Consider the following 23129-nt stretch of genomic DNA (forward strand, 5'->3'; position numbering starts at 1 on the left):
TTAGGAGGGGATGTCAAGTAATGGCAGATTTTCACCACCCGCGATTTAGAGACCATGTTTAGCTCTCACGCTTTCAACGTGTTAAGAAAAAACTTTGTAAATCTATTTGAAAACAAAAAATGACTTGCATGAAATGTAAAATACCTGTACTGTACGCATTGTAGTAACTGTGTTAGATATGTACCTTTAAGGGGCGGGGCATGGTGGGGTTTCATGTGACATTGGCGAGTGTGCGTCAGTCTTTTTGCATAATTTTTGGCCGACACCAGCTCCTGCATTTGTGTGCTCTTAAGTATTTTCTCCTGGTGCATTACAGTAAATATTGTGTGAAAACACCATGTCAATAAACCAATTTTTGTGATATAGCGGCAATGTTTGAAGACACATGAGTCACGTGACAATGTGTGCAACCTTTGAATAAGCAGTGTATTCTTTATTTTCAAGACAATTTTGACCTTATTTGTCCGTTTTCTAAATACATTTAGATTTTTTTATTTTTATAATACATCAATTACAAATTAGCAATCACACTCTTGGGAGAAAGAAAAAGTGCCTCATTTGGTCCACCTTCTTCCAGCTGTTAACTCACTGCCACAAAAAAAACAACAACACAACATTTAAAAAGTCCCAAACAATTTATTTTTGATGACAGTTCACCTAAACGGTCATACTAAAATTCATTAGCATCTCTCCACCATTGATATAATGCAGTATTTTCAATATACAAGTATCAATAAGCATGATTAAAAGATCACAATGGCTTTTTCTGTTACGTCTTGTATTAATAAACAAAAAAAAAAACCCTCCTGTTTGCTATTATATTAAAATATTTTATATATAGATAGTCTGCGTTTCAACAGGAGGCTTGGTAGTAAAAGTACAGTTCCCGTTCAAGGCAATCATTGAATTTTAATCACATTGGGAGGCTCATAAATTAAACAGAGGAGGGGGAGCGCAAAAAAAAAAAAAAAAAAAAAAAAAAAACGAAACATGAGACTGCGACCCAACATTCAAGTTGGCGCCTGAAACTTTCTTGCTTTTTTCAGAGATTTGTTCAACACAGAGAGACGGAACCCCCTTGCTCCCCCCCCCCCCAAAAAAAGTGATGGCTGTGTAAAATACTTCAGATAACAGTCAGACACCTCAGTCAGCCTTAAACACACACTCGCACACACTTCCATACATGTGACGTATTCGAGTAAAGGAGTCTGTGCTTTTGCCATCAGCGAGCTCACATCTGAGCCATACCTCAACTTTGGACATTATTGTTCTATGAGAATAAACACTGATACTTTCCATCTTTTACATACATACATTTGATACACAAACGGATCATTTTGAAATCTGCTGCTGCAGGTGGAGCAGGAACTCGTAGTAGGACAGCGCCGACTCGGTGCGGTCCTCGATCATGTTCTGCATGAACGGGACTTTCAGTTGGCTCTCGTCTCTGGGAGGAGAAAAAAAAAAAGAAAAAGAAAACAAATGTAAGAAAACAATAGGTGGAGTTACATGATAGCTCATGGGATGAAAGATTCTGGTAGAGGTCCCAGAGGCGGGCAAGGTTGCTTTATGTGTTTGACAGCAGACAAAGAAAGGTGGTAAACTGCTCAAGATGATTCAGAGAAGGTTGCGGATCTATTTCGTGTTAACAGCTAGCTTCTCAACGTAAGGTATAGTAAGCGCCCCCTTAAGAAATGCCACTAGCTTAACGCTAATACAATGCAAAACATTATAGACTGGCTACTGAAATTAGCATCAATGTTGCGGTAATTACAAACCCATCAACAACATTTTAACAAAAATGGTAGTAAGACATGTAGCCTATACAACGATCCTCACTGGCATATATATTCTTTATCTGAGAAAAACAACTAATAATACTGCAGCTAAGTTGCAACAGTCTGTTTTAATCAAATCTTGTATTATAATGTCCCCTGGTGGCCAAGGTGCACACACCGGAAGGAGCAGCACAATGCCCATCGAATGACGACGACGCACAAACTGCTCAACTCATTCCATTCTATGTATGTGATTACTATATATAAAGTATAACACTGTCATTTCTCATTAAAAACACCCCAAAAAAATGTGTTGCCATTTTTTTGCTGTGGTGGAATGCATTAATGGAATTTCCATTCACTTCAACGGGGAAAGTTGATTTGAGATTGAGCATGATCCCGGAACGAATTAGGGACAGAGCCCTCCCATGAACAGCAAAAATCGACGCATAATGGACACCCATTCAAAAATGGTGGGAATGGCCTATAGATATCACAAGATGGCAGGAAAGCACTTGTTTCTATTAGAAAAGGCTATGGCCTGGCGAAATGAAACTCCTCCGCTCACCCAAACATAGTTCCTCAGCCTCAAGATGCCACAAGATGGCACAAAAGTGGAGGATAGGACAAGTCGCAGATGTCGAACAGTGTACTGTATCGGCAATCCAAAACTTTTTGGAGGGGAGGGGGTCCATTATTAGCAAATATTTTCCATTTGCATCGGAACGTGATGCAGTGTTCAGCAAAAAAAAAAGTTTCTTTTCCTGCCCACCTGATGACGTGCAGCGAGGGGAAGAAGGGCCTCTGCTCCCTCAGCCAGCCCACGAACGCTGTGGTCCTCTGCGACTCGGCAGTGTCTAGCTCTGGCAGCAGATACTAGCACAAAAACGTCATTGTTAGCATTAGCATTGTGAGCATTAGGATGGCAGATTTACCCAAAAAAAATAAATAAATAAAATTTAAAAAAAGGACAAATCTTACCAGGTTTTCAGGCACGGCGGCGTAGTTGGGGACACCCAGGACTTGCGTGAGGAAGTTGGGGTTGCAGTTGCGTCCGATCCACAGATACATGATCTGTAGCAACATAGGGGACAAAAAAATAAACACCAGTTGGAACAGCACTGTTGTATAAGTAGCCTTACAGGCTCTATTTAGTGACTTGATTTTTTAAAACAGCCTTCTTTGCGTGTTTGAATTTATGTGACAAATTAGTTTTTGCAGTAGACTATTTCGACATTAAATGAAATGTTAATCCACACCGTTCCAGCATCCATGAGGAAGGCTCCGTCTCTGCTCAACTTTTCCACAGACAGCTGCAGCACTCTCGGCTGAGGGACGGTCCGCTCGCTGACGTTCAAAGCGCCCTGGGAACACAAAGACAACAATTACTTACAAACAGACTGTACTTCAGTAAACTGGGGAATACATCAACTTTGTCCAGCAATATTAAACATGGAGTCTCTCGCGATTGTCTTCCTCACCTCATCGGTCAGGTCGTCGACACGGTACAACGCGGGGTGGATCATCAGCATGGCGTAGGCTAGCGGCTGGTACTTGAGTTGGCACATGGAAGCCACCCGGTCGTCCAGCCTGGTGCTGGTTCCCGTCCTGAATGCTTTCTGGGAGAAACAAACAAACACAGAAGTGGATGAACATTCAATAATAACACTAAAGCCTTTAAGCAGGTGCTGTAATGGCGGCAGACCTGCTTGAGCAGAGCGAGGATATAAAGGGGGAAGAGTCTGAGACAGGCTGGGGCGAGCAGACCCGGCTGCTGGATGGTCAGCACCGACTGGCGGTACGATGACAGAGAGTCGATGGCGGCGTTGGTCATGGCGTCCCTGGCGTCGCTCAGGCTGGCCGTCACCGAGCGGTCCACAGCTGGAATAAGATGACACGTTTACGTACGTTAGCACAACAAAGAATGCGCAAGTCTCAAAATATGTACGGGCCCTCGCTTTGGAGGTGCATTTTCTCCTTTTAATGACATTTACACTTATCCATTACAATTTTCACAGTTGAAGCTCATGAATGCAACATTGCACAAACTGTTCCACCATTCCCAAAAAAAGACCCTTCCTTCCTTCCAAACATCCTAGTTTCCTTCCTTTATTTAATCTGTGCATCCTTCCTTTCATACATCCTTGTTTCCTTCCGTCCAGCGTACTTTTGCAGGCTGCTGTCAAAAATATTTTCTTACTGAGCTGAGCCAGTAGAGAGCTGAGTGGTCAGTATGCGGTGGTTGCCACTTAGGACCATCTGTCAGTGCATCTGGTAGTCATGTGGACGGAAGCCTCGCTAGGATTCTTTTTCTTGATTCACACCCAAGTGACTTTCATCAGGCTTCTGACAGGTTAAAATGGTTGCGAGACTAAGATAAAAGTGCCACCTGTGGCTTTGGCATACACAACAGCTTGGAAATAGCACAAGAAAGGATTTTTTTTTTAACTGACTAAGATTTTGAACTAAGAGCAGTAAAGAATATTGTGATCGTCATCAATGAAAGTGTGGTCCTCACCCATGCACGCCAGCAGCCCGGCCATGGCTTGAACATCAGCGCCAGCAAAGACGTCTGAAAGAGAGTGCACCACCGGGAGGCACAGGGTGTGCACGCGGATCCTCCTCTCGCCTGTTAAAAGCAGAGATTTAAACAGAATAGCGAGTCTCAAGCCCTCTGCCAAAAAGGATTCCATTTCACCTCATTGGTCTGAAAATGATGATTTATTACAAATATATCTTTGTACATCAATGCCAGCGACATATAGTGACAAGCATAACAACTAACTGCTCTTCCACTAGATGGCAGAAGGTACAATTAACCTGTGTCTCTACATTTGGCCATTAATACAACAGAATAATCCAACTAAACAGGCCCACAATTCACACTAAATGAATTTGTGTGTAATTTGAGACCAGATCATCTCGTACACAGTGGACGCCCGCATTTTTGCATTTCGACATTGGCAATTTCACCTATTTGCTGATATTTTTTTGATTGGAACCTATCCCCCTCCCCGTTAGTCACAGAAAGTGTGAGCGTGTACCTTTACTGGAAGTGTAGAGCAACGCAGCCTGGAAGGAGACAACCTGCATGTCATCCAGGTTCTCGTCGATGGACATTTGCACGGCAAAGCCGGCATCCGGGTTCACATTGGGCAGCGACAGCAGGTCGGTGGACCGCACGAAGAAGTTGCCGTGAAATGTGTGAATGGACAGACCTGCAGAGGGGGGGGGGGGAATATATATATATAGATATATAAAATTACCCACAGAGATCAACGACACTCTATATTAGAAAACATTGACTTTTTCATGTCTACATGTATACAAATAGTTCTCTGGAGTTTCTGCCCACCATCAACTGTGAAAATAATATGGTGGTGCTGTGATTTGGTTAAATTAGCCAGTACTAGCTTCACACCATTCATTTGCAGTTTGGATTGATTATCTCATTCACTGCTAGCCTTCCCAATTAACATGGATATTTGACTTCTAAAGCCGTCAATGGCAGTGAATGTTTTAAGAGGTGTTTGGTCAAGATGGTGTGTCAAAGGCTGGTTTGCAGCATGCCTTTGGTGCAGCGTATCCTCATGACAGCCTCGAAGCCGATCTTCCTCGTCAGGTATCTTTTCAGGTCCTTCTGGAAGTGCTCCACCTGGGCAGGATTGTGTTTGTCGTGGTAGGAGGGGAAATAGTAGATGCTCCCAGCAGAGTACCGCGATATGCAGCCTGGCAAGGAGAAGGAAGAAGGAATCTCTCACTTCATCTGTACTCTCCTCTCTTTGTTATTGTTTAATTCTTGCTTTAATCCAGCCCAATGAGCACCAATTGCATGTTAAGTATCCTGTAAAAAATTGTTGCATTCACTTAGCTGTTATTTCCCCTCTAAAGTTGGTTAACTAAAATGTATTCATTTGAAAAAATCTTTGAGCAAGAAAGAAGGTAACTGACTGTGCAACCACTGTGACTCATCTCTTCCTTTGAAGGATTAAGGTTAAGGGTCAGTTCAGACTGTAGTTTTAGTGCACCCACCGGTTAATTATTATTCACAAAGTATAACACGTAATTTTGTAGTAATATGAACATTTTGACTAACCAGTTTTTGAGCTACATTATTTTCTTGGCGTTGTCTTGTTTTGCAATGAAATGACAAAGGCCTCTTTGAAAGACCTTTTGAGAAAGATGTCTTTTCCCCCCAAATTACCATCTTAATTGCTTAGTATATTAACTTAGAATACCCTTAATAAAAAATTAGATTAAACCTGTAACCAGAAAAAAAAAATCAAAAAAACATTTGTCTCAATTCACAAAAAAATTTGATGTTTGAGATTTGTCTGAGATTTCTTTTATTAAAACAGTTTTACATACACATTTAAGAATATTATATTTTTGTGACTAAATAATTAATCATTTATAAATACAATTTGAAAGGAGTGAATTATTTTAGGACTAGAATACACGTATGCATATTTTAAATACACCTTTTAACTATTTTGTAGGGTGGAACGGTTCACAAAATCCACGGTTCGTTTTTGGTGACTTGGAAGTCCGTTTCATGCGCCAGAGATATTGCTCGCTACGATGATCTCACGTTCAACCGGGATGTTATGAGAGCAATGAGAGCGACTCGAAACAGGTCTCTGGTGCCGGGCGCCAGGTTCTTTCAAGGTCCTGGCGGGCGTAGCGAATGTTCACAGAACCGATAGTGCATAAACAAACAAGGAAATAGTCCAAAAAAGTACAGTGAGGAGAGCCGTATGCCACTGCAGCGTGATTATGAATCCCACTCGAGTACTCGAGTGCAGCTGCTCCATCGCTGGAACAGCATGACGCAAAAGGTGTGTCCTGCCTAGTGGGAGTCAACGCAGAGATACGACAATGTGCGGCACCATCTTGGCTAGCATTAGCGCGACTGTAAACTTCGCATCTATAGTTTCACATCCCCATCCATACACGACACATGCGGACCAACCCAAACACTCAAACCGAACAGTTTGGACAGTTTTCAAAAACCATTCCGCCCCCTACTAATTTGTTGTTTTAAAAATCAAATGTGGCCCTGAAGCACTAAACCACCGCTGACTCACCGAGAGACGCCAAGTCGCAGTATTGAGAGCTGAGCAGGAAAAGGTCGACGGCCACCTGCTGCCCCGAGCAGTCCAGCGCCAGCTTCTTGTAGAAGTCTGTCGCCGGGGATAAGTGCTGGATATCCTGAAAGGGGAAGACACACAAGATGAAGTCTGTGAGGATGTGATCATCGTCAACATTCTGACCTCAACTGGTCAACCTAGCACCTTGGCAGACGCTCTTTGGTTGGGGTCCTCCCTGGACTGGAGCGCCCCGACGCCAAGGTTGGGCAGCTGCGTCTGGAAGACGGACAAGCGCCCGCCGGTGGGCGACAGCAGCTTGAAGGCGGCCTGCAGGGCCGAGCCCAGCGCCGATTGAGTCTCCATTGTCTTCTCAAATAACGTGGGCAAGCTCTTCAAAAGATCCTGCACCAGCTGGAAGACACGTTATTGTTAAATTACAGCTTCAGAGCAGCGCTTATCCTTTTAAGTTGAACAAATACACTACTCAGAAAGTTAGGGGTATTGGGCTTCGGGGAGAAATTTAAGGATGAACCTCAAATGCACTATAACAATGTGAACGTCATAAATTTATGTGAACTTTTGAATGTACATGTCCAACTGTTCCGTATTACAGTACTTTTTGAACAACTGCCATTCTCAAACAAGGAACTGAAAGGCAAAACTCACAACAGACTCATGAACAGACAAATACATTTCTTGGTTTTATTAAAATTGTTGAAACTATTATGCGAAGTACATTTCTTAGCGGGTAGCCGTGGAAGACGGTCTCGCCGTGTTTGTCTGTGAAAATCCGGTTTGTAAACCGCTGTCATGGCTAACTAAGATCCCTGCAGATGGCGGCATTGCAGCACTTTGAACTTGAAAAGATAAAGATTAGGCGGTGAACCTCAGCTGGTCACCTCGCTTATGACGGAGTGAAAAGTCAACACATCGGAGAAGTTTAGGCACGTGACACTTGAACAGAGTATGTTTCGCGGTAGTTATTAGGTGGTGAGTGTCACGATCGTGGGAAAAGCTGAAACTTCAAAGAGTGAAGAGTGAACGCCATGTTTATTAAAAAAAAAAAAAAAAAAAAAAAAAATCACAGTTCAACCGAGTCATGCATTGAGTCAGCAACACACACAGCGTGTTTCTTAGTTTTATACGTGTAAAAAAATAAAAAGAATTTCCCCCATCAAAGGTCCTTTCTCTGTCTTGTCTTGATGGTTTAGTAGTTTGAGCTGTCACAAAGGTAAAAAAAAAAAATACTAGCTTCAAAGTCACTGCTCTGCTTGATGTTAAATTTCACAATCAATCAAATTTTTTTTTCATCTTTTTGGTCAGAAACCAACTCATTCTACTACTGATTACTGAAGAAGGTAAAAGAAAGCTATAAACAAACTTTATTCTGGTGGAAGAGTCTATTCCTTCTATTGGTAGGTTTGGTGCATATATGGTCACAGAACACTAATCTCTGAGTCCTGAAAGATCAGTCAAAATGCTCCACAATGGCTGGCCATACAGGGAACGGCGCAGAAAACGGATGGCAGTGAATGAATAAAGCACACCGTCGTGTTTAAAAAAAAAAAACAAAAAAAAAAAAGGTAAAATTACATAGTATATGCACGTGTAAGGATGCCAGTTTTAAGACCACTTCCATTAAATTCAAAGACCTCCCATTCATTTTCCCCCCCGCTAAAAATGGACAATACAGACTCAATATTGTGTCGCAGTAGCTTAAGAAATGTTTCAATAATATTTTTTGCATGCAGTACCACATAAAATAAGTACCAAACACTGTACTGGTTTCTTACGGGTAGCACCATTTATTCATGCTAACTACTGCTATCGACCTTAACTTCCCTGAACAAAATTAAATATTGACTTAGAGTCATTATTTAGTTATTATCAGTCGTGCCGGCTGTCGTGAAAGCATTAACTCAATTTTTACCACCTTTGAATGGTGGATTTAAGGATTATGTCATTTGTAAGGATATATTTTGGAAAAATTTGGAAAAGCTTTTTCAAAATGACTTTAAGACTTTAACCCCAGACATCCTGAAAAGGTGTTTCCCAATGATTAAACACATTTCTTACCTCTTTGCTCTCATTGAGGTTCACTAAAAGGCTGTCTGGTGTAGGTAAAAAGATATCTGTGGGACACAAAAGCATAATACATATAAAATACAAAATGTTCCCCTGCTAGTTGGAGAGCCCTGCCGCAAATGACGAAAATCCACATGTAATTTATGCACACACAAAAATGTGCGCAACTGCTGATAGATGCCACTGGCAGCAAAGTATTTTTTTAATTTGATCAATTTTAGACATAACTAGACTATCCAAGGCGAAGCTATTTGGGAGTTATTAAATATACAAAGTCTCCCAGCTTTGTTTAGTTTTGACGGTAAACTTCAACTGGTTGTGGCAGTATAGATCATGAAAGCTTTTTTTTTTTTTTTGGGAAGAATTGCTGAGTTGACATACATTCACAACCACCATGCAGCACTCGTATGTCAAATTTTTGCTTCCATGTCAGAGCAAAAAAAGGCCGAGCATTGACTAGTATCTCAAAAAAGTCTGGTCACTCGTATCTCAAGGTACCACTGTAGTTCCTTGGCCCGAAGATTCCACAAGTTGGCGACAAAAAAAAAAACATATTAGACATGGCTTTGGCCTAAGCACAAAAAAGCAAATCTTACTTTTTAAGCTAATAACAAAAGGATGGGTTCCCAAAAAGAATCCGCAAATACTTAATGAAGTGACTCACCTTCGATGTCCGAGACGATGAGCATCTGAGGCTGGGAAAGTCCCTCCTGAAGGTTGTAGAAGTGGACGGTGCTGTCGAAGGTGATGAAGCCGATTTTTGTCCGCGAGTCTCCAGGCAGCCTTTGGCACACGTGTGCAGAAACAAACAGGCTGTCAGTACCAGGTGGAAGTGAAGTGAAATGTCACAAATGAAGTCATTGTTCACATACGCGTTGATGTTGTCCAGCACCGACTGACAGAACACTTTCAGGTAGCCAGTCTCCACCGCGTTGTGGGACACGTCCAAGACAAAGAGGTACACAGCCGGCTGCGGTGGCCTCAGCTAGCGATGGGGATTGAGAACAACTCGTGGCTCAGTTTTGGTGAGTATCTTTTATTTTTTTTTTTTAAAATTGAATTTAAAACTTGACCCAACAACTGATGCCCACCATGTATTCTGAAGGAGCGATGAACTCGATGGTTGCGTTCTGTACTTCGGGTCTCTTGTGTGGTTCTCCGTAGGATCGACTGACTGGATTATACATGAACTCCTCAGGAACTTCACACGCACGCACACACACACACAGCAGCAAGCTATAAATAAATTGAATTTTACCTGACTCAACATCTTCAGATCCAAAATCCACACCCATACTTAATGAACATTTATTACTATTATAGTGGTACCTCTACTCACAAGTTTGATTGGTTCCATGACCAAGCTCATAACTCAATTAGCTCGCAAATTCACCTGTTCCCGTCTTGCAAAGTCAGACAAAAATATGAAAATTATCTTTATTTTCGTGACAAAATACTGTCTATGTGTATGTATAGTTATTGTACTGTAGCGTTTCTTTAAATTGAGAGCCAATGCTGAATGTCAATGTTGCTGCTGTGTGTGTGTGTGTTAAAGGAGTAGTTGTTTGAAGGTTTGTAATCACTGTAACTCTATGCAAATGCTTTTGCATTATATGTTAGCATTAAGCTAGTCTACCTTTATTAGATGAAATTATCTGCTTTGGTTAAATGCTGTTGTTTAAAAAAAAAAAAAAAAAAAAAAAAAGATGCAGTGTTTAATTGTCTTTTGTTTGTCTTACCATCATTGACCCGATAGCACAGGTTGCACTTCCACCTCCTCTGGTCCAAGAAAGACACGAAGGGGTTAATGTAGGTTCGGCAAGAGCGACACCTGACGATGGTGCTGGACGTCACCACGGGAAGTTGCTGGAAGTGTGTGAGAGAGCGATTAAAAGAGGGAGGGCCACACTTAGTCAAATCGCGTGCTGGGAATTGCTTGGAATATTTCCTCTGCGGCTAGGCGGAACTACTCGGAGCATGGCGTGAAGCAGAATCAACACGACGGGAGTTCAGCGTGTTTGTTGACAAACAAATGCTTCGAGGAGGCTGGCAAACTGCGCCTAACAAGCCTATCATTCACATAAAAATTGGCAATAAAAATGACTCAAGGTCAACACTGCCAAGACTGAGCTTAACAAAAAAAAAAGGAATATAAAAATAATTGTAAAAATATCTGCCAATACAAGAGTAAAGATTTCTTAAGTTAAACATAGCTCGCGTCAAAAAAACAACAACAACCGATATCTTAAAAGTAGTGTATTTTTACTCCCACCACCTATAGAATTATTGTATTAATTAAGTTAAACTTACTCATAACCAGTAACAAAATCTCAATTAAGATTTAAGGGGGAAAAAAGGCCTGAAGCAAGTAAGATGCTCACAAAAACTGATTGTAAAATGAAAATGTGTTGGCAAAAAAAAAAAAATAATAATAAATTAAAAAAATAAAATAATGAAAAAATAAAAAAAACACTCCTAGTTGAGGCTATCACTACTTTTTGGAAAACCAAAAAGCCAAAAAAAAAAACAAGCATAACACACACGTTAATCCTTTGAAGCCTGTTGAATTGAAATCAATGTGCTAATCACTTGGTGTCGGTTCAAATTATTTTATCAGGGGAAAGAAAACATTTTGATAACAAAGCGCCAAGCCTTGGGTGGCCTTTTATCCTCAGCTACATGAAGCAGAATTGTGCGATTGTATGTTTTTAAGAGGCGAAAACAACACAATGAGCGCTTAATATGGAGTTGGGCTTACTGAGAGGTCTTTGAAGGGGTGCAGCAGCAGGCCCAGCGGCATCTTGGCTTTATTGAGCAGAGACTGCGTCTGAGGGATGCTGGTCAGCGTGCAACGAAAGACTCTGGAGACAGAGAGAGCGAGAGAGTTATACATGTGACAGAATCTAAAGATTTGACTGTGGGATAGGGCGGGGCGATTATGGGGAAAAAAATGATCACGATTACTTTGATTGATATTGCAATCACGAGGAATAAAAACAATTATTCACTGATTTTGAAACTTAGCATGGCAGAGTTCCAAGGTGAAAACAACCACCATCTAATAGTTATATTTGATGACCTGAAAGATTAGCGTGGGGAAACTATGCAAAAAAAAATAAGAATTTGAGAATGGGGGCAATACTTTTTCACTGCACTGTATATTACGATGGGAAAAAATAAAGGATAACATACTTATGAGGTGAAAAACAGCACACACTTTTTTCTTTTTCTTTCTATGCATTTTTTTGGACAGTTTGTAATAGCTTTGGTAGAAATTAAACTATGCTCAACAGAGATATTTGTGTGAAGTCTACCGCTATTTAAATAAACTGTACAGTGTAGTATTGAGCAGGTAGGTGTCCAGCCGGACGAAGTCAAAATCCTTTTTCATGCGCAGTTATACTGTAGTACGTATAGTAGCAAATTCCTAATTATATTCATTTGTTATTGATCAATGTATAATTTTACACATCTCAACATAATATGCATTAGTATTTTTTTTTTTTAGTACATTAGTTTAAACAACACACACTGCTGTGTGGACCTTGTGCCTCGATCAGAATCTGCGATTTTAGCATCTTAATGGCCCGATTTGCTAGTGTGGGCAATTTCACGGATCAGGCCTGACGCATTTTCAGAAACCGATGGTTTTGGGTAAAAGCAACCCATGTGCTTACCGCTGATTACTAAAGAATGTAAAAAAGCTAGAAACAAACATTCTTTTCTAGTAAAAGAAGAGAGTCTACTCTTTCTTTTGGGAGATTCAGTGCTTATACTGTCACAGAACAATATTCTGTAGGTCTTGAAAGATCAGTCAAAATGCTCTAAAACAACTAGCAATATGGGAAACGCTGCTTTGAAAACGGCTGCCAGTGAATGAGTTAAATGTCATCAGGTTGTCTAGGTGTACCTAATGATTGAAGCATGTTCAAGTGTCCTTACTCTGGGCTGCAGTTGATCTTCTGCAGGTCTTGGGGCAGGCAAGGGGTGGGGGCCGGGACAGGGCCAGGGGGCAGCAGGTTCCGCTCCTGGAGCAGGTTGACCACTCGCAGGGTCTCGGGGGTGCCGGACTGCAGACTCATGGAAGCCAGGGACGGGCTGAGCTGGGCTGGGCCGGGGCCAGGAGGTGGCTGGGGGGTGGGGGGAGAACACAAGGAGGGTTTGGCCACATTGCCTAAATGACTGTAACACGCTGGTAGTCAATAGTTTGGCTGAAGAACAAGACGATCTGCAAAATGAATGAAAAGCTTGCACCTTAACTTGAGAATGAGTTTATGAGCATGTTGTTACACAAACACACACACACACACACAGAGTCACAAACATGAGAGTGAGTTTACACTTGCTTAAGGTAAGAGCAAAGCAAATGCATGACAATTGGGAGAGCGGGCTGTTACATAAACAGACACACGCAGACAGACACACACATTAACAGAAAGACAAATTGACAAACAGAAAGATTGACACAAATAGGCACACACACTGAGACACACAGTCAGACACACGCACGCAGACATACAAACATATTGACAAATACATACTGAGACGCACACACGCATGTCAATAAGAACAAACAGACAGCGGACCGCTGAGTCAGCATGTCTTTGTCCCCTTTCACCTGCTGGTACGGCTGAGGTGCTCGAGTGTAAGGCTGCGTGGCGCTCTGAATTGCTAGGTGCGAGGGTCCGCCGTGGGGAGGCGCGTGGTGCTGGTACCCTGGCGGGAGGGAGGGGTAGTGGCCCAAGTGCCGACCCGGCGGGCCAGGCTGGGGTGGCCCGGCTGGGGAGGGGAAAAAAAGCAGCATGAGAGCGAATTGAAGATATTCCGTGTCTATCTTTTACGTCAACTAACCCAGTTTGTTGTCCACATGATTGGAATTGCCGACCATTCCTGTTTTTTTTTTGTTTTGTTTTTTTTAATAAACACAAAAACATGACCTTTAACTCATGAAAGGTGAATGCCGTCAATCAGCAGCGATGAGATGGAACAACATGTCATGAAAATGTACACGCAGAGGACATTTCTACTCTGGACGGACTTCATGTAGCGTATTTTCACGACCATAAGGCGCACTTAAGTCTTAAATTTTCTCCAAAATGGACGGGGCGCCTTATAATGCGGCGCGCCTTATGTGTGCACCGAGTTCCAAAATCTGTAAATGTTGTTGTGTGACTTTGATGAGCGCTCCGCTTGACTGACTGGGAGCATTTCCTGCCGACACGCTGCTTACATCGAGGAAAGGCGTACGTGACTGAGGACAGCGTGCGGACGTTAAAGGGGGGAGGGTGCGCGTGAAAGGGGACGCTAAAGGCACGCCGGCGGATTACAAGGAAAAGCTGGCCATCTTCCGCTCCTACTGCAGTAAAAAGATCGCCGACAAACACATCCAGCCCAACCACATCACCAACACGGACGAGGTGCCGCTCACTTTCGACATCCCGGTGAACCACTGTAGAGAAGAAGGGGACCAGCACGGTAGCGATACCCACAACGGGGCACGAGAAGTCGGCTTTTACTGTTGTGCTTGCTTGCCATGGAACTCCAACCGCTGGACATCGGTGCTAACAGGGCGTTCAAAGCGAAGTTGCGAGCGGCGTGGGAGCGATGGATGACAGATGGCGAACACAGCTTTACTAAGACTAGGAGGCAGCGCCAGGCGAGTTACGCTACCATATGTGAATGGATTGTGGATGCCTGGGCTAAGGTATCTGCTTTTACTCTTGTCCGAGCCGCCTTGTTTGACGGAGAACTTGCCCAGCTGTTCATTTCGGATGCAGAAGATGAGGACTTTGATGGATTTGTGGATGAGGATTGATCAAAAAATAACATGAGTACATTGTTAAATACTTCAATAAAGTACAACCGAACTCAGTTTTGCTCCCGCTGCCTTTTTAAAAGCATACGCTAGCATGCATGCTACCATGTTATAAGCTAGCGTATGTTTTACCATGCCTGCGCCCAATAATACGGTGCGCCTTATGTATGTGTTAAATACAGAAATAGACCCCGTAACTGAGACCGGGCCTTTTAATACGGTGCGCTTTACGGTCGCGAAAATATGGTAGCTTCAACGAGGGCGTGTTGACAAGCTCGTATTTCTCGACAAGAATCAGCCTGCTGGATCGGATTCATTTTTCTCTAATTGACTTGTGCATTTAAATGTGGAGCGATTCACTTGAGTAGCCTCGTTGAGTATCTTCCACCATTGGATAGTAATGTAAAAAAATGTTTTAAATAAATAAAACTAGTGACACGATTGGAATGTATCCCCCTGGACATCTCGTGGATTTTATCATGGATTCCAATGTTATGGATGAAAACAGTCAAGTTTGTCTCTCTAATAAAGGGCTACTTACGTTCCCCCGAGGGTGAATTTGGAAATTGATTATGGCTTGTATGTGGCTTTTTTTTCTTCCCGACAATCAGAACAAATTTGACATTTTCCCTTTCCTTGCGGTGTCAAAGACAACAAAGGTCCGATTATCTAATGTCTCCAGAAGAATATCTTGAGCGATCACCCTGTGGTGTTCTTAAGAGTAAGATTGGAACACTGAAGAGCTAGACATGCGCATTAAGAATTTTCCAACAGGCCCCAGCAAAGGAATATTTTTAGGGTTGATTATCATACTGCTTATCCATACGATTAATCGGATAAAAATGTATTTTGCATTAAACAAAATGTGCATGTGAAGTTGTCCACTTGGGTTGTCATTCTCACATTCCATACTATCTGTGACTTTGAGTGTGTGTGGCTTGAAAAGGGTGGGCCGGGCTTGGTGAGTGACGTGGGTGTCAGCAGATGAGTGTAGGTTAGCGGCTGGCTATTAACTGGCTCCTGTCTCCCTAACTTTTTATGAGCAGCGTACTTTAGTAAGTGTATAACTGTTGCTGGAATCTGCTCTCCTACGTTTGTAAAGTCACTGACTCCAGATCAGTTCTAAGTTAAGTTTTCCATTTTCCAAGACAGAGGAGGAAAGAAGAAATGACACAAAATGTCTGCACAGCTACCAACACATTTAACCACACCTGGACATTCAACATCCGCTTCCTGAGCGTCGGCCTCAGTGAGGGGCCGAGCGCTGCCGGCCCCACACTGAGCTGGCATGTGGAAGAAGGGGAAACAACAGAAAACGATATAAAAAAAGTTCACATTTTGGAAATTCATGCTGTTTGAAATGAAAGATTTCACCACCCAAGCGCAAGAATCCCACCGTGAGCCAGAATGTCTTACCATCTGTCTTTGGGGGTGGAGGTGTGGCATTGGCCATCGGGGGCGCAGCGGGTTTCGTGGTGGGGGGTGGGCCCGTGGGAGTGGTCCCATAGGGAGCGCTACTTGCGTGGTATTGGTGTGAAGCTGCTGGATTCATCGGCGGAGGAGCGCCACCTGGTGAAATAACGGGATGTAATTGTGTCCATCTTTATTACTAGGGGAAGGAAAGGTTAAGAATGCATATGAACTTTTGTTTTCCAATTACTGATCCTAATTATTCAAATGATGCTTTTGCAACGTATGAAAAGAAACGTATGAAATCTCTTTGGCAATGCTCAATATAAAACACGATTGACTTCCACCGGGCACCTTTCTTGTCATACGCAAAACAAACTGAAAACGATTCCGCTTATGTCGTCTGTTTTTTTAGCAGGAATTAAAACTCGCTAGTCGCTTTAAATTGTATTTATTTTTTTAAAGTCGCTAGAGGGGTTGGTAAAGTCACCAACTTGGCAACAATGACGGCGCGTTTGTAAACGAGTGTAAACAACATGAGAATGTAATGCTTAAAGCAACTTCCTGCAGAAACACAGTAATGTTACTACTACAACTACTGATAGAGTTGCTTCTAAATCAATGTATTAATTGATGTGCATTTTGATTCCTTTATTACGTCGCGCAGTTAGGGATGTCCCGATCAAATTCGTTTGCACACAAGCGCGAGTCAAGTCACTGAAATTTGGATACGGAGTCTGATGCATTAAGAAAAGGATGTTTCTAAATATATAATCTTTCACATAGTATGCAGGATACCTATATTTAAGCACAACTGATTTATTCCATAGTAACAATACATTCATTGTACATTATTTAGAAGCCTGTGTCTTAAATGTATGATGAGTCAATGCAGCTGCCGAGTTGGTTGCCAAGTGCTCGACTCCACTCATCGATAATAGACCCATCAAAGGGAGTTTTCTTGTCACAAAATAATTCTCGCTCAATAAAACTTCTATTTGAAGGCAAGTCGTTTCATGCGTCACATTTGCTAAACTGTCACATTTTCAACTCTGACGACGTTGACTAAAGTTTGTAGAATCTTTCGGCTGGCCGTAACTTTTAGCCCAATGTTTCCACATCTCACGCAGTGGCTCTTTTTTTCATAACAAGCTTGTGGCCATGTCCTTCTCCCTCTGAACACACGCTCTGAGGAATGATGCGTTTGGGAGGCGCCGCCCACTACAGAGATGACTGTGGCTGGCTGTAGACGCACAGACTGTTGCTTGAAGCCTGTTACTGTCACTCTTCAAATACTGATACGGAAAAGCCGAAACATACTGTTCTATTTGGCAAGATCTTCATATTCTAGAATTATTTTGTCGCTTTGTAACCTTTATAAATTAAGGAAGTAAAAAATAAAGAAAGAAAGAAAGAATGAGAACTTCTTCAGCCAATACTGATCAGCTAGAAATTACTTTACCGTGGCAATTTCTGATCAGGTGATTTGTGTCACTCTGTGGTGTTGAACCTTGAACAGATTCAGAGTGAATCGTGTGCATGTGTCTGTGTGTGTCAACTTTTTCAAGGCAGGAGCGGAGGGCAAGGTCCTCCGCCAACATATCAACCCTGTAAATACTTTATCTATGTCACCAGTGACTTTTATTTAAGGCAGCAAATGCAGACAGCATTAACAAAGCAAATCCAGTTGGGATTTATTTATTTATTTATTATTATTTTTTCTTTTTAAATCCAGAATCTTTACAGTGAGGGAATACAACTCAAATCAATCAATTGGCTAAAGTTCAATGATCTGATTTTATCATTACAGGTTGTGTCATCTTTTTTATTGATTTAGCCACAGTTTGGTATATTTTCAGATAATAATTTTAACCATCACGTGGCTTATTTCCCTGAAGAGAACCTCGAAGTGCATTTTGATGTTTTTACCTGGCTGGCCGCATCCTTGTAGCGAGGTGGGGGGCTGCATGGCGTTATGGGACATCGAGAGTGAGGTTGCCGAGCTGTAAGGTGCAGGTGGGGTCACGTGGTTAGTCGCCGGGCCCCGTGGTTGCGTGTTCATAGGCACGAGGGGTCCCATGGGCGGAGGAGCTGAGTTGTACTGCCACGCTGGAGCCATGAGGGGCGGGTGCTGATGTTGCGGGTTCGGGTAGTAGCCGCTAGAAGACGCAGCGGGTGGAGGTGGTGTGCACTGCGGAGGGGGCAGCCTGGGGCCAGGAATGGGGCTGGCAGACTGAGGAGGGGTGTGGGACACGGGGCCGCCCAGCGGGGGTCTGGTGAGATGAGGTTGGCCTGGCGCAGCTGGATAGGACGTGGGTGGCGGGCCAGGTTGGTAGGAGCTGACTGGGGGGATATGCTGGTATGGCCCAGAGGGATAGAGTCCAGGGCCAGGGGGCACTGGAGACTTGGCCTGCATTGGGTTGTAGCCGGGTTGGGGCATCACCCCGTAATTGACAACTGGCAGCTGCTGCACACCAACGGGATTCTGTGAAGGACCTGGAAACCAGGTGGAAATTGAAGATACATTGTTACAGATAGTGTAAGCCTGTAACGATACAGTGGCTAACGGTAATGCTAGCCCTGTTCAACTCCACGAAGCGGACCAGAGGAGCGGAAGAAACATGGCTAACATGACTAAAAATCTTGAAATTGGGGACCCTCCGAGCTCATTTAGGTCATCAGTTAAGGGAGCATTTCGGCTACCCGGTTGAGAACAAAGATGGAAATCATGAGGTTGACAAGACAGACCATTTGCTGTTAAGTGCTTCAAAAAACTTTGTCTCGTTCTGCGGAGATTATCGTCTCTGATGAGAAGGCTACGTGCAGCTGTGACTCATGATAAACTACATGATTTGGAAAATACTGTGCAAGTCAATGTGGCAGCCGTAAAACAAAGGAAGTAAATACGACGGGCAGCATCTTGTCATACGTTATTCTTCGATTCGTTTCCATTCGAGTCCGAAAAATTTTTCCCCCCACACTCGCGAATGACTTTGGTTTAGCACCAATTTGATCGTAGCACTACTATCTGCTATTTGTTCTGAGGGGCGCTGCCACCGTGTAGTTCTCATAATTCAAGACAAAAAACTAATTGGCAAAGCAACTACTCATATCTCGAAAAATTCTTATTTTCTTATTCTTATTTCTTTAACAACTCGACACATTTCTCGATTTATACTACTACTTTACAGTTGACTTTCCGAGTGGTCTTGCCACCAGGGTTTGAATGACAGCTTGAGCAAACAAACCGCATAAACACATTTTTTTCGTTTTTTAACCCAAGGCGACACACTTGTGAAGACAACCTTGAAGGTAAGCAGACCAAACTGCCGATGACAAGCACACCGTGATACCAAATGAGCAATGAAGTGACAGCACGCGTGTAATCTATTCACCTTAATCTTGATCTGCCCTTGGCGTGGCTCCGTGTGAGTGAGTGTTGTTCGTTTCGCTGACTACTCACATGATGATTAAAATATCACCAATATAAAGAGAAGCTTTTGCAGATAAGACATCTGAACAAGGTGGAGCTTTTAATACAAAATAATCAATGAAAAAAAATTAAGACTTTGCAAGTATTGCAAGAATGTTCGAAGTAATTTCATGTCAACATTTGATTACATTTTGCGTGTTGCCCTCCATTGCATAATAGTAAGGCTCGAGGCAAGTCGTGGTAAGGGATAAGGAGGAAAAGTGCTCTTCTCAATGGCCTGGGGATGAATGACCGAGGCAGCTAATCCACTGAAATCCCAGCATTTTAGGCCCAGGTCATTTTGAATCTCGAGCTCAAAGTTGATGAATGAAAAGTCAGGAAAAGTAAGCAACGCCGCAGAGGAAACGGGAAAACATAAAATATGTGAATTGATTTAGTAATATTCCCACAAATTGAAATGTGAATTGAATCTTTTTTGTTTGTTTTTAAATCTGACAGACCAATTTCTGATTAAAAGAAGCCCAATTGAAACAGCTGGAAACATTCTTTAGTGAAATGACTCCCAACCACAGTGTGCCATGAAACTAATTTACTGCTGTGGACATTTATGTTCGTGAACTGGAATCCAACCGTTTACTGCTACCGACGTATACAGTCGTCAAGTAAGTACCTCTTTCAAAGGGTGTATGTGGGGGGGGGGGGCGTAGAAGAGGGTCGCAGCCAGCTTGTCTCCGAAATTCCGGTTTGTAAACTATTGTAATGACAAACAGATCCCTGCAGTTGGTGGCGCTGCATCGCTTTGGATTTGACGTGAGAGACGTGCCTATACTTTGGAAGTCGGGCAAGTTTGGGCCACTGACACTTGAACAGAGTGTCTATGTATGGAATAAACAGTATGTGTCGCGGTAGTTTGTACAAAGTGTGGTGTGCTCGTGAAGAAAGATGATGCTGTTCATGGTGTGAACGGGGAACGGCATGTAAATCATCAATGATAGGTATGAGGTACATGAAAGAAACATTGCCTTATGTTTAATACAGTACAAAGACCATTTTAGGCACAGTTACCATTTTTTTAAATACACTAAAGCTGCAAATTTTTTAGGTGTACATCTGTAAAATAATTACTCTGCCGTCAAAAGCCTTTTCTCAGTCTTGCTTTTGTTTTATAGTTTGAGGTGTCACAACAGCAAAAAAATATCAGCGTCAAAGTCACTCTTCTCCTTGATACGTTTGTTGTCACAAAAAGCTCGTTTTGTCTGATTTTTGGTCAGAAACTGGTAGTTTTTGGTGAAACTAACACCTGTTCTACTGTTGATTACTCAAGAATGGGGGGAAAAAACAACTTTAAAAACCTTTTTCTAATGAAAGAAGAGGGCCTACTCTTTGTTGTGGTAGATTCAGTCAAGTGTTTATACTGTCAGTGAACATTATTCTGTGCCTCTTGAAAGATCACTCAAAATGCTCTTAAACAGCTGGCAATATAGGCAACTCTGCTTTGAAAACGGTTGTCAGGGAATGAGTTAATTGGCCCGCAAATTCCAGTTTACTACAAAAAAACAAAAACATCTGTTCATCTAGCTATGCCAGTGATATCTAGTGACAGGTGGAATTAAATATGCTTCAACTTAATGGCAGAAGGTACTATTAACCTGTGTATCCACCTGTTGCCATTCATCCAACTGAATAAAAGCTTTGTGCTCAACAGGCCTACGTTACACACTGAGTAAGTCCATTTGTGAGTAAATTGAGGCAAGGTAACATTTTGGTCTGGTGGTGTATCGCAACACTTTTCTAACATAAAATATGCGCCTTGGGTAAAATAATAATTTTAAAAAAGGCTTGTAAACACTGCTTTAGCTGTCCATTGGCTAGAAATGAAGAAGCATGGAATGAAACATACATTCCTACACTGGTTTCTCTAGCAAGGAAACCTGTATCATAAACATGTGGCACAAAAATGCACATTAAATTAAGAGAGTCACAAGTGCCTTTGCACATAAAGAAACTACTAGAATGGGCAGATAACAGTCAACTTGTGCAAAAGAGTTGGGAGTCCTTCCAACTGGATCAAGTCCAATGTGCCACATGGGCAGTGAGAAGTAGGGCAAATTAAACGAAAACGGAGAATGTTTCAAGCTAGTCCATTAATATCATAACCCAATTGTCATGGTAACAGCAGGTCGTGGTTACTGACGCAGAAACCGCATTAGGGAAAACCTTCCAGAAGCTTGAGAACACATGACGAGGGTTGTCCATTGAATATAAAAGTGGTTGCTCACGACAACCGCCACCCCTGCCGTAATGCATTTCAATGGGAAAGATGACAGGTTTCTTTTCAAACCAAGTTTGCCACTGCGGCCGAAGCTTTTTAGCCATACATCAAATAAACTGTCACAAACAAGCGTTTAGTTAGAAATTTTAGCTGACTTTGTGCCAAGTCGACTAGACAGTCTTAACGAATTTACGAAGGTGGTTATTTCCGTTTTTTTTTTTTTTTTTTTTTTTTTTAAAAAGGAGAGTCAGCGAGCTAACAGTTTAGCAAGCGTTCGCAGCCAAACAAGTTCTTCCCGTGTCATCCTTTCATTTAGCGTGACATTTCGCCAGTCGTTACTTTACCATTCGCGTACGGCTGTCCCGTTCCGTTCTGAGCGTTGAAGCCCGCTGTTGACATCTTGAAAACGGACACCGGGTTCCGATTCAGAGCGGTGTTAGCTTGGGCGAGCGATTAGCCGCTTCTCCTTCCTCCCTTCTTCAGCCGACAAGCTGTGGAACAAGTCGCAGGGTTAGGTGGAAAATATCCGTCTCGGCAGGCTGGGTTTGTCTTGAAAATTCGACCGGCTGGCTGGCTCGATCACACGGCCATGGCTGCGGGCCGAAAAGCCCCCGTTCGAAGTGACACTACGGCGGCGTGCCGAATGGCAAGGCCTCGTCTAGAGGGATCGTGCATAAACCGGAAATCGGGATCACCCAAGAAGGATCAACGTAGAAATTGTCGGGCATGCGCAGTGTGTACACGTGGCATTTCCTCCGGTGTTCTTCATTTTACAGTCTACGAGAAACAAGCAGCGGTGGGAGTTAAAGTTGTCTCTACTCTCTAATGCGGTTTATTTTTATTTATTTGTTTGTCTGTTGTTGTTGTTTTTTTTTGGGGGGGGGGGGTTTAAAATAGTCACTAACGTCGCCAATGGTTCCCCAAAGTGATTACCGGAGGAGAAAGTCACCTAAAATGATAAACTGTGGTATTCTGAACTTGGTTGAAGCATAGGTTCTCAAACATTAACTTCAAATGTTTTTTTTTTAAATAAATTATAAATTTAACTAGTTAGCGTTAATGTTGGATTCAATGTTACAATTAATGTTACCTTCCAGTGTTACCATCAACATTGGCTTCCAATGTGACTTCCAACATTCAACCTAAGGACCTACGTTAGCATTCAACATTAGCTTCAATGTTCGCTTTCAACGTTGCCTCCAGTATTAGTTTCCAAGATTACATTCCGAAGCTAGCTTCCAATGTC

The 23129-nt window shown here is 42.5% G+C and overlaps 1 protein-coding gene across 2 annotated transcripts; it reads right to left on the minus strand.

Annotated features, from left to right (window-relative positions):
* Positions 1-616: 616 nt before the first annotated feature.
* Positions 617-22586, minus strand: sec24a (SEC24 homolog A, COPII coat complex component). 2 transcript variants are annotated; one of them, XM_061751919.1, is made up of 23 exons: positions 22228-22586; positions 18108-18674; positions 16185-16337; positions 15980-16051; positions 13572-13732; positions 12896-13083; positions 11712-11814; positions 10693-10819; positions 10045-10154; positions 9826-9938; positions 9618-9736; positions 8945-9000; positions 7073-7279; positions 6866-6989; positions 5349-5507; positions 4823-4996; positions 4297-4407; positions 3484-3659; positions 3260-3397; positions 3038-3142; positions 2760-2852; positions 2551-2654; positions 617-1447 (listed from the first exon to the last, which is right to left on the minus strand). In XM_061751919.1, exons 1-23 carry the CDS (start codon positions 22280-22282, stop codon positions 1333-1335), a joined length of 3330 nt encoding a protein of 1109 aa, XP_061607903.1. In that variant the 5' UTR covers positions 22283-22586; the 3' UTR covers positions 617-1332. The 2 variants fall into 2 exon arrangements, with proteins under 2 accessions (XP_061607903.1, XP_061607904.1); XM_061751920.1 differs by lacking the exon at positions 15980-16051.
* Between the last annotated feature and the right edge of the window lie 543 nt (positions 22587-23129).

Source organism: Phyllopteryx taeniolatus, chromosome 17 (assembly GCF_024500385.1).
Source record: "Phyllopteryx taeniolatus isolate TA_2022b chromosome 17, UOR_Ptae_1.2, whole genome shotgun sequence".
In the NCBI taxonomy this organism is placed as follows: Eukaryota; Metazoa; Chordata; class Actinopteri; order Syngnathiformes; family Syngnathidae; genus Phyllopteryx; species Phyllopteryx taeniolatus.

Coding starts and splice junctions, on each gene's coding strand:
- sec24a (XM_061751919.1), bottom strand. CDS start 22,282: ATGTCAACAGCGGGCTTCAACGCTCAGAACGGAACGGGACAGCCGTAC. Junction 9,737..9,825: donor GTGCTGGACAACATCAACGC/GTATGTGAACAA, acceptor CGTGTGCCAAAG/GCTGCCTGGAGACTCGCGGA. Junction 3,398..3,483: donor TCCTCGCTCTGCTCAAGCAG/GTCTGCCGCCAT, acceptor TGTTTCTCCCAG/AAAGCATTCAGGACGGGAAC.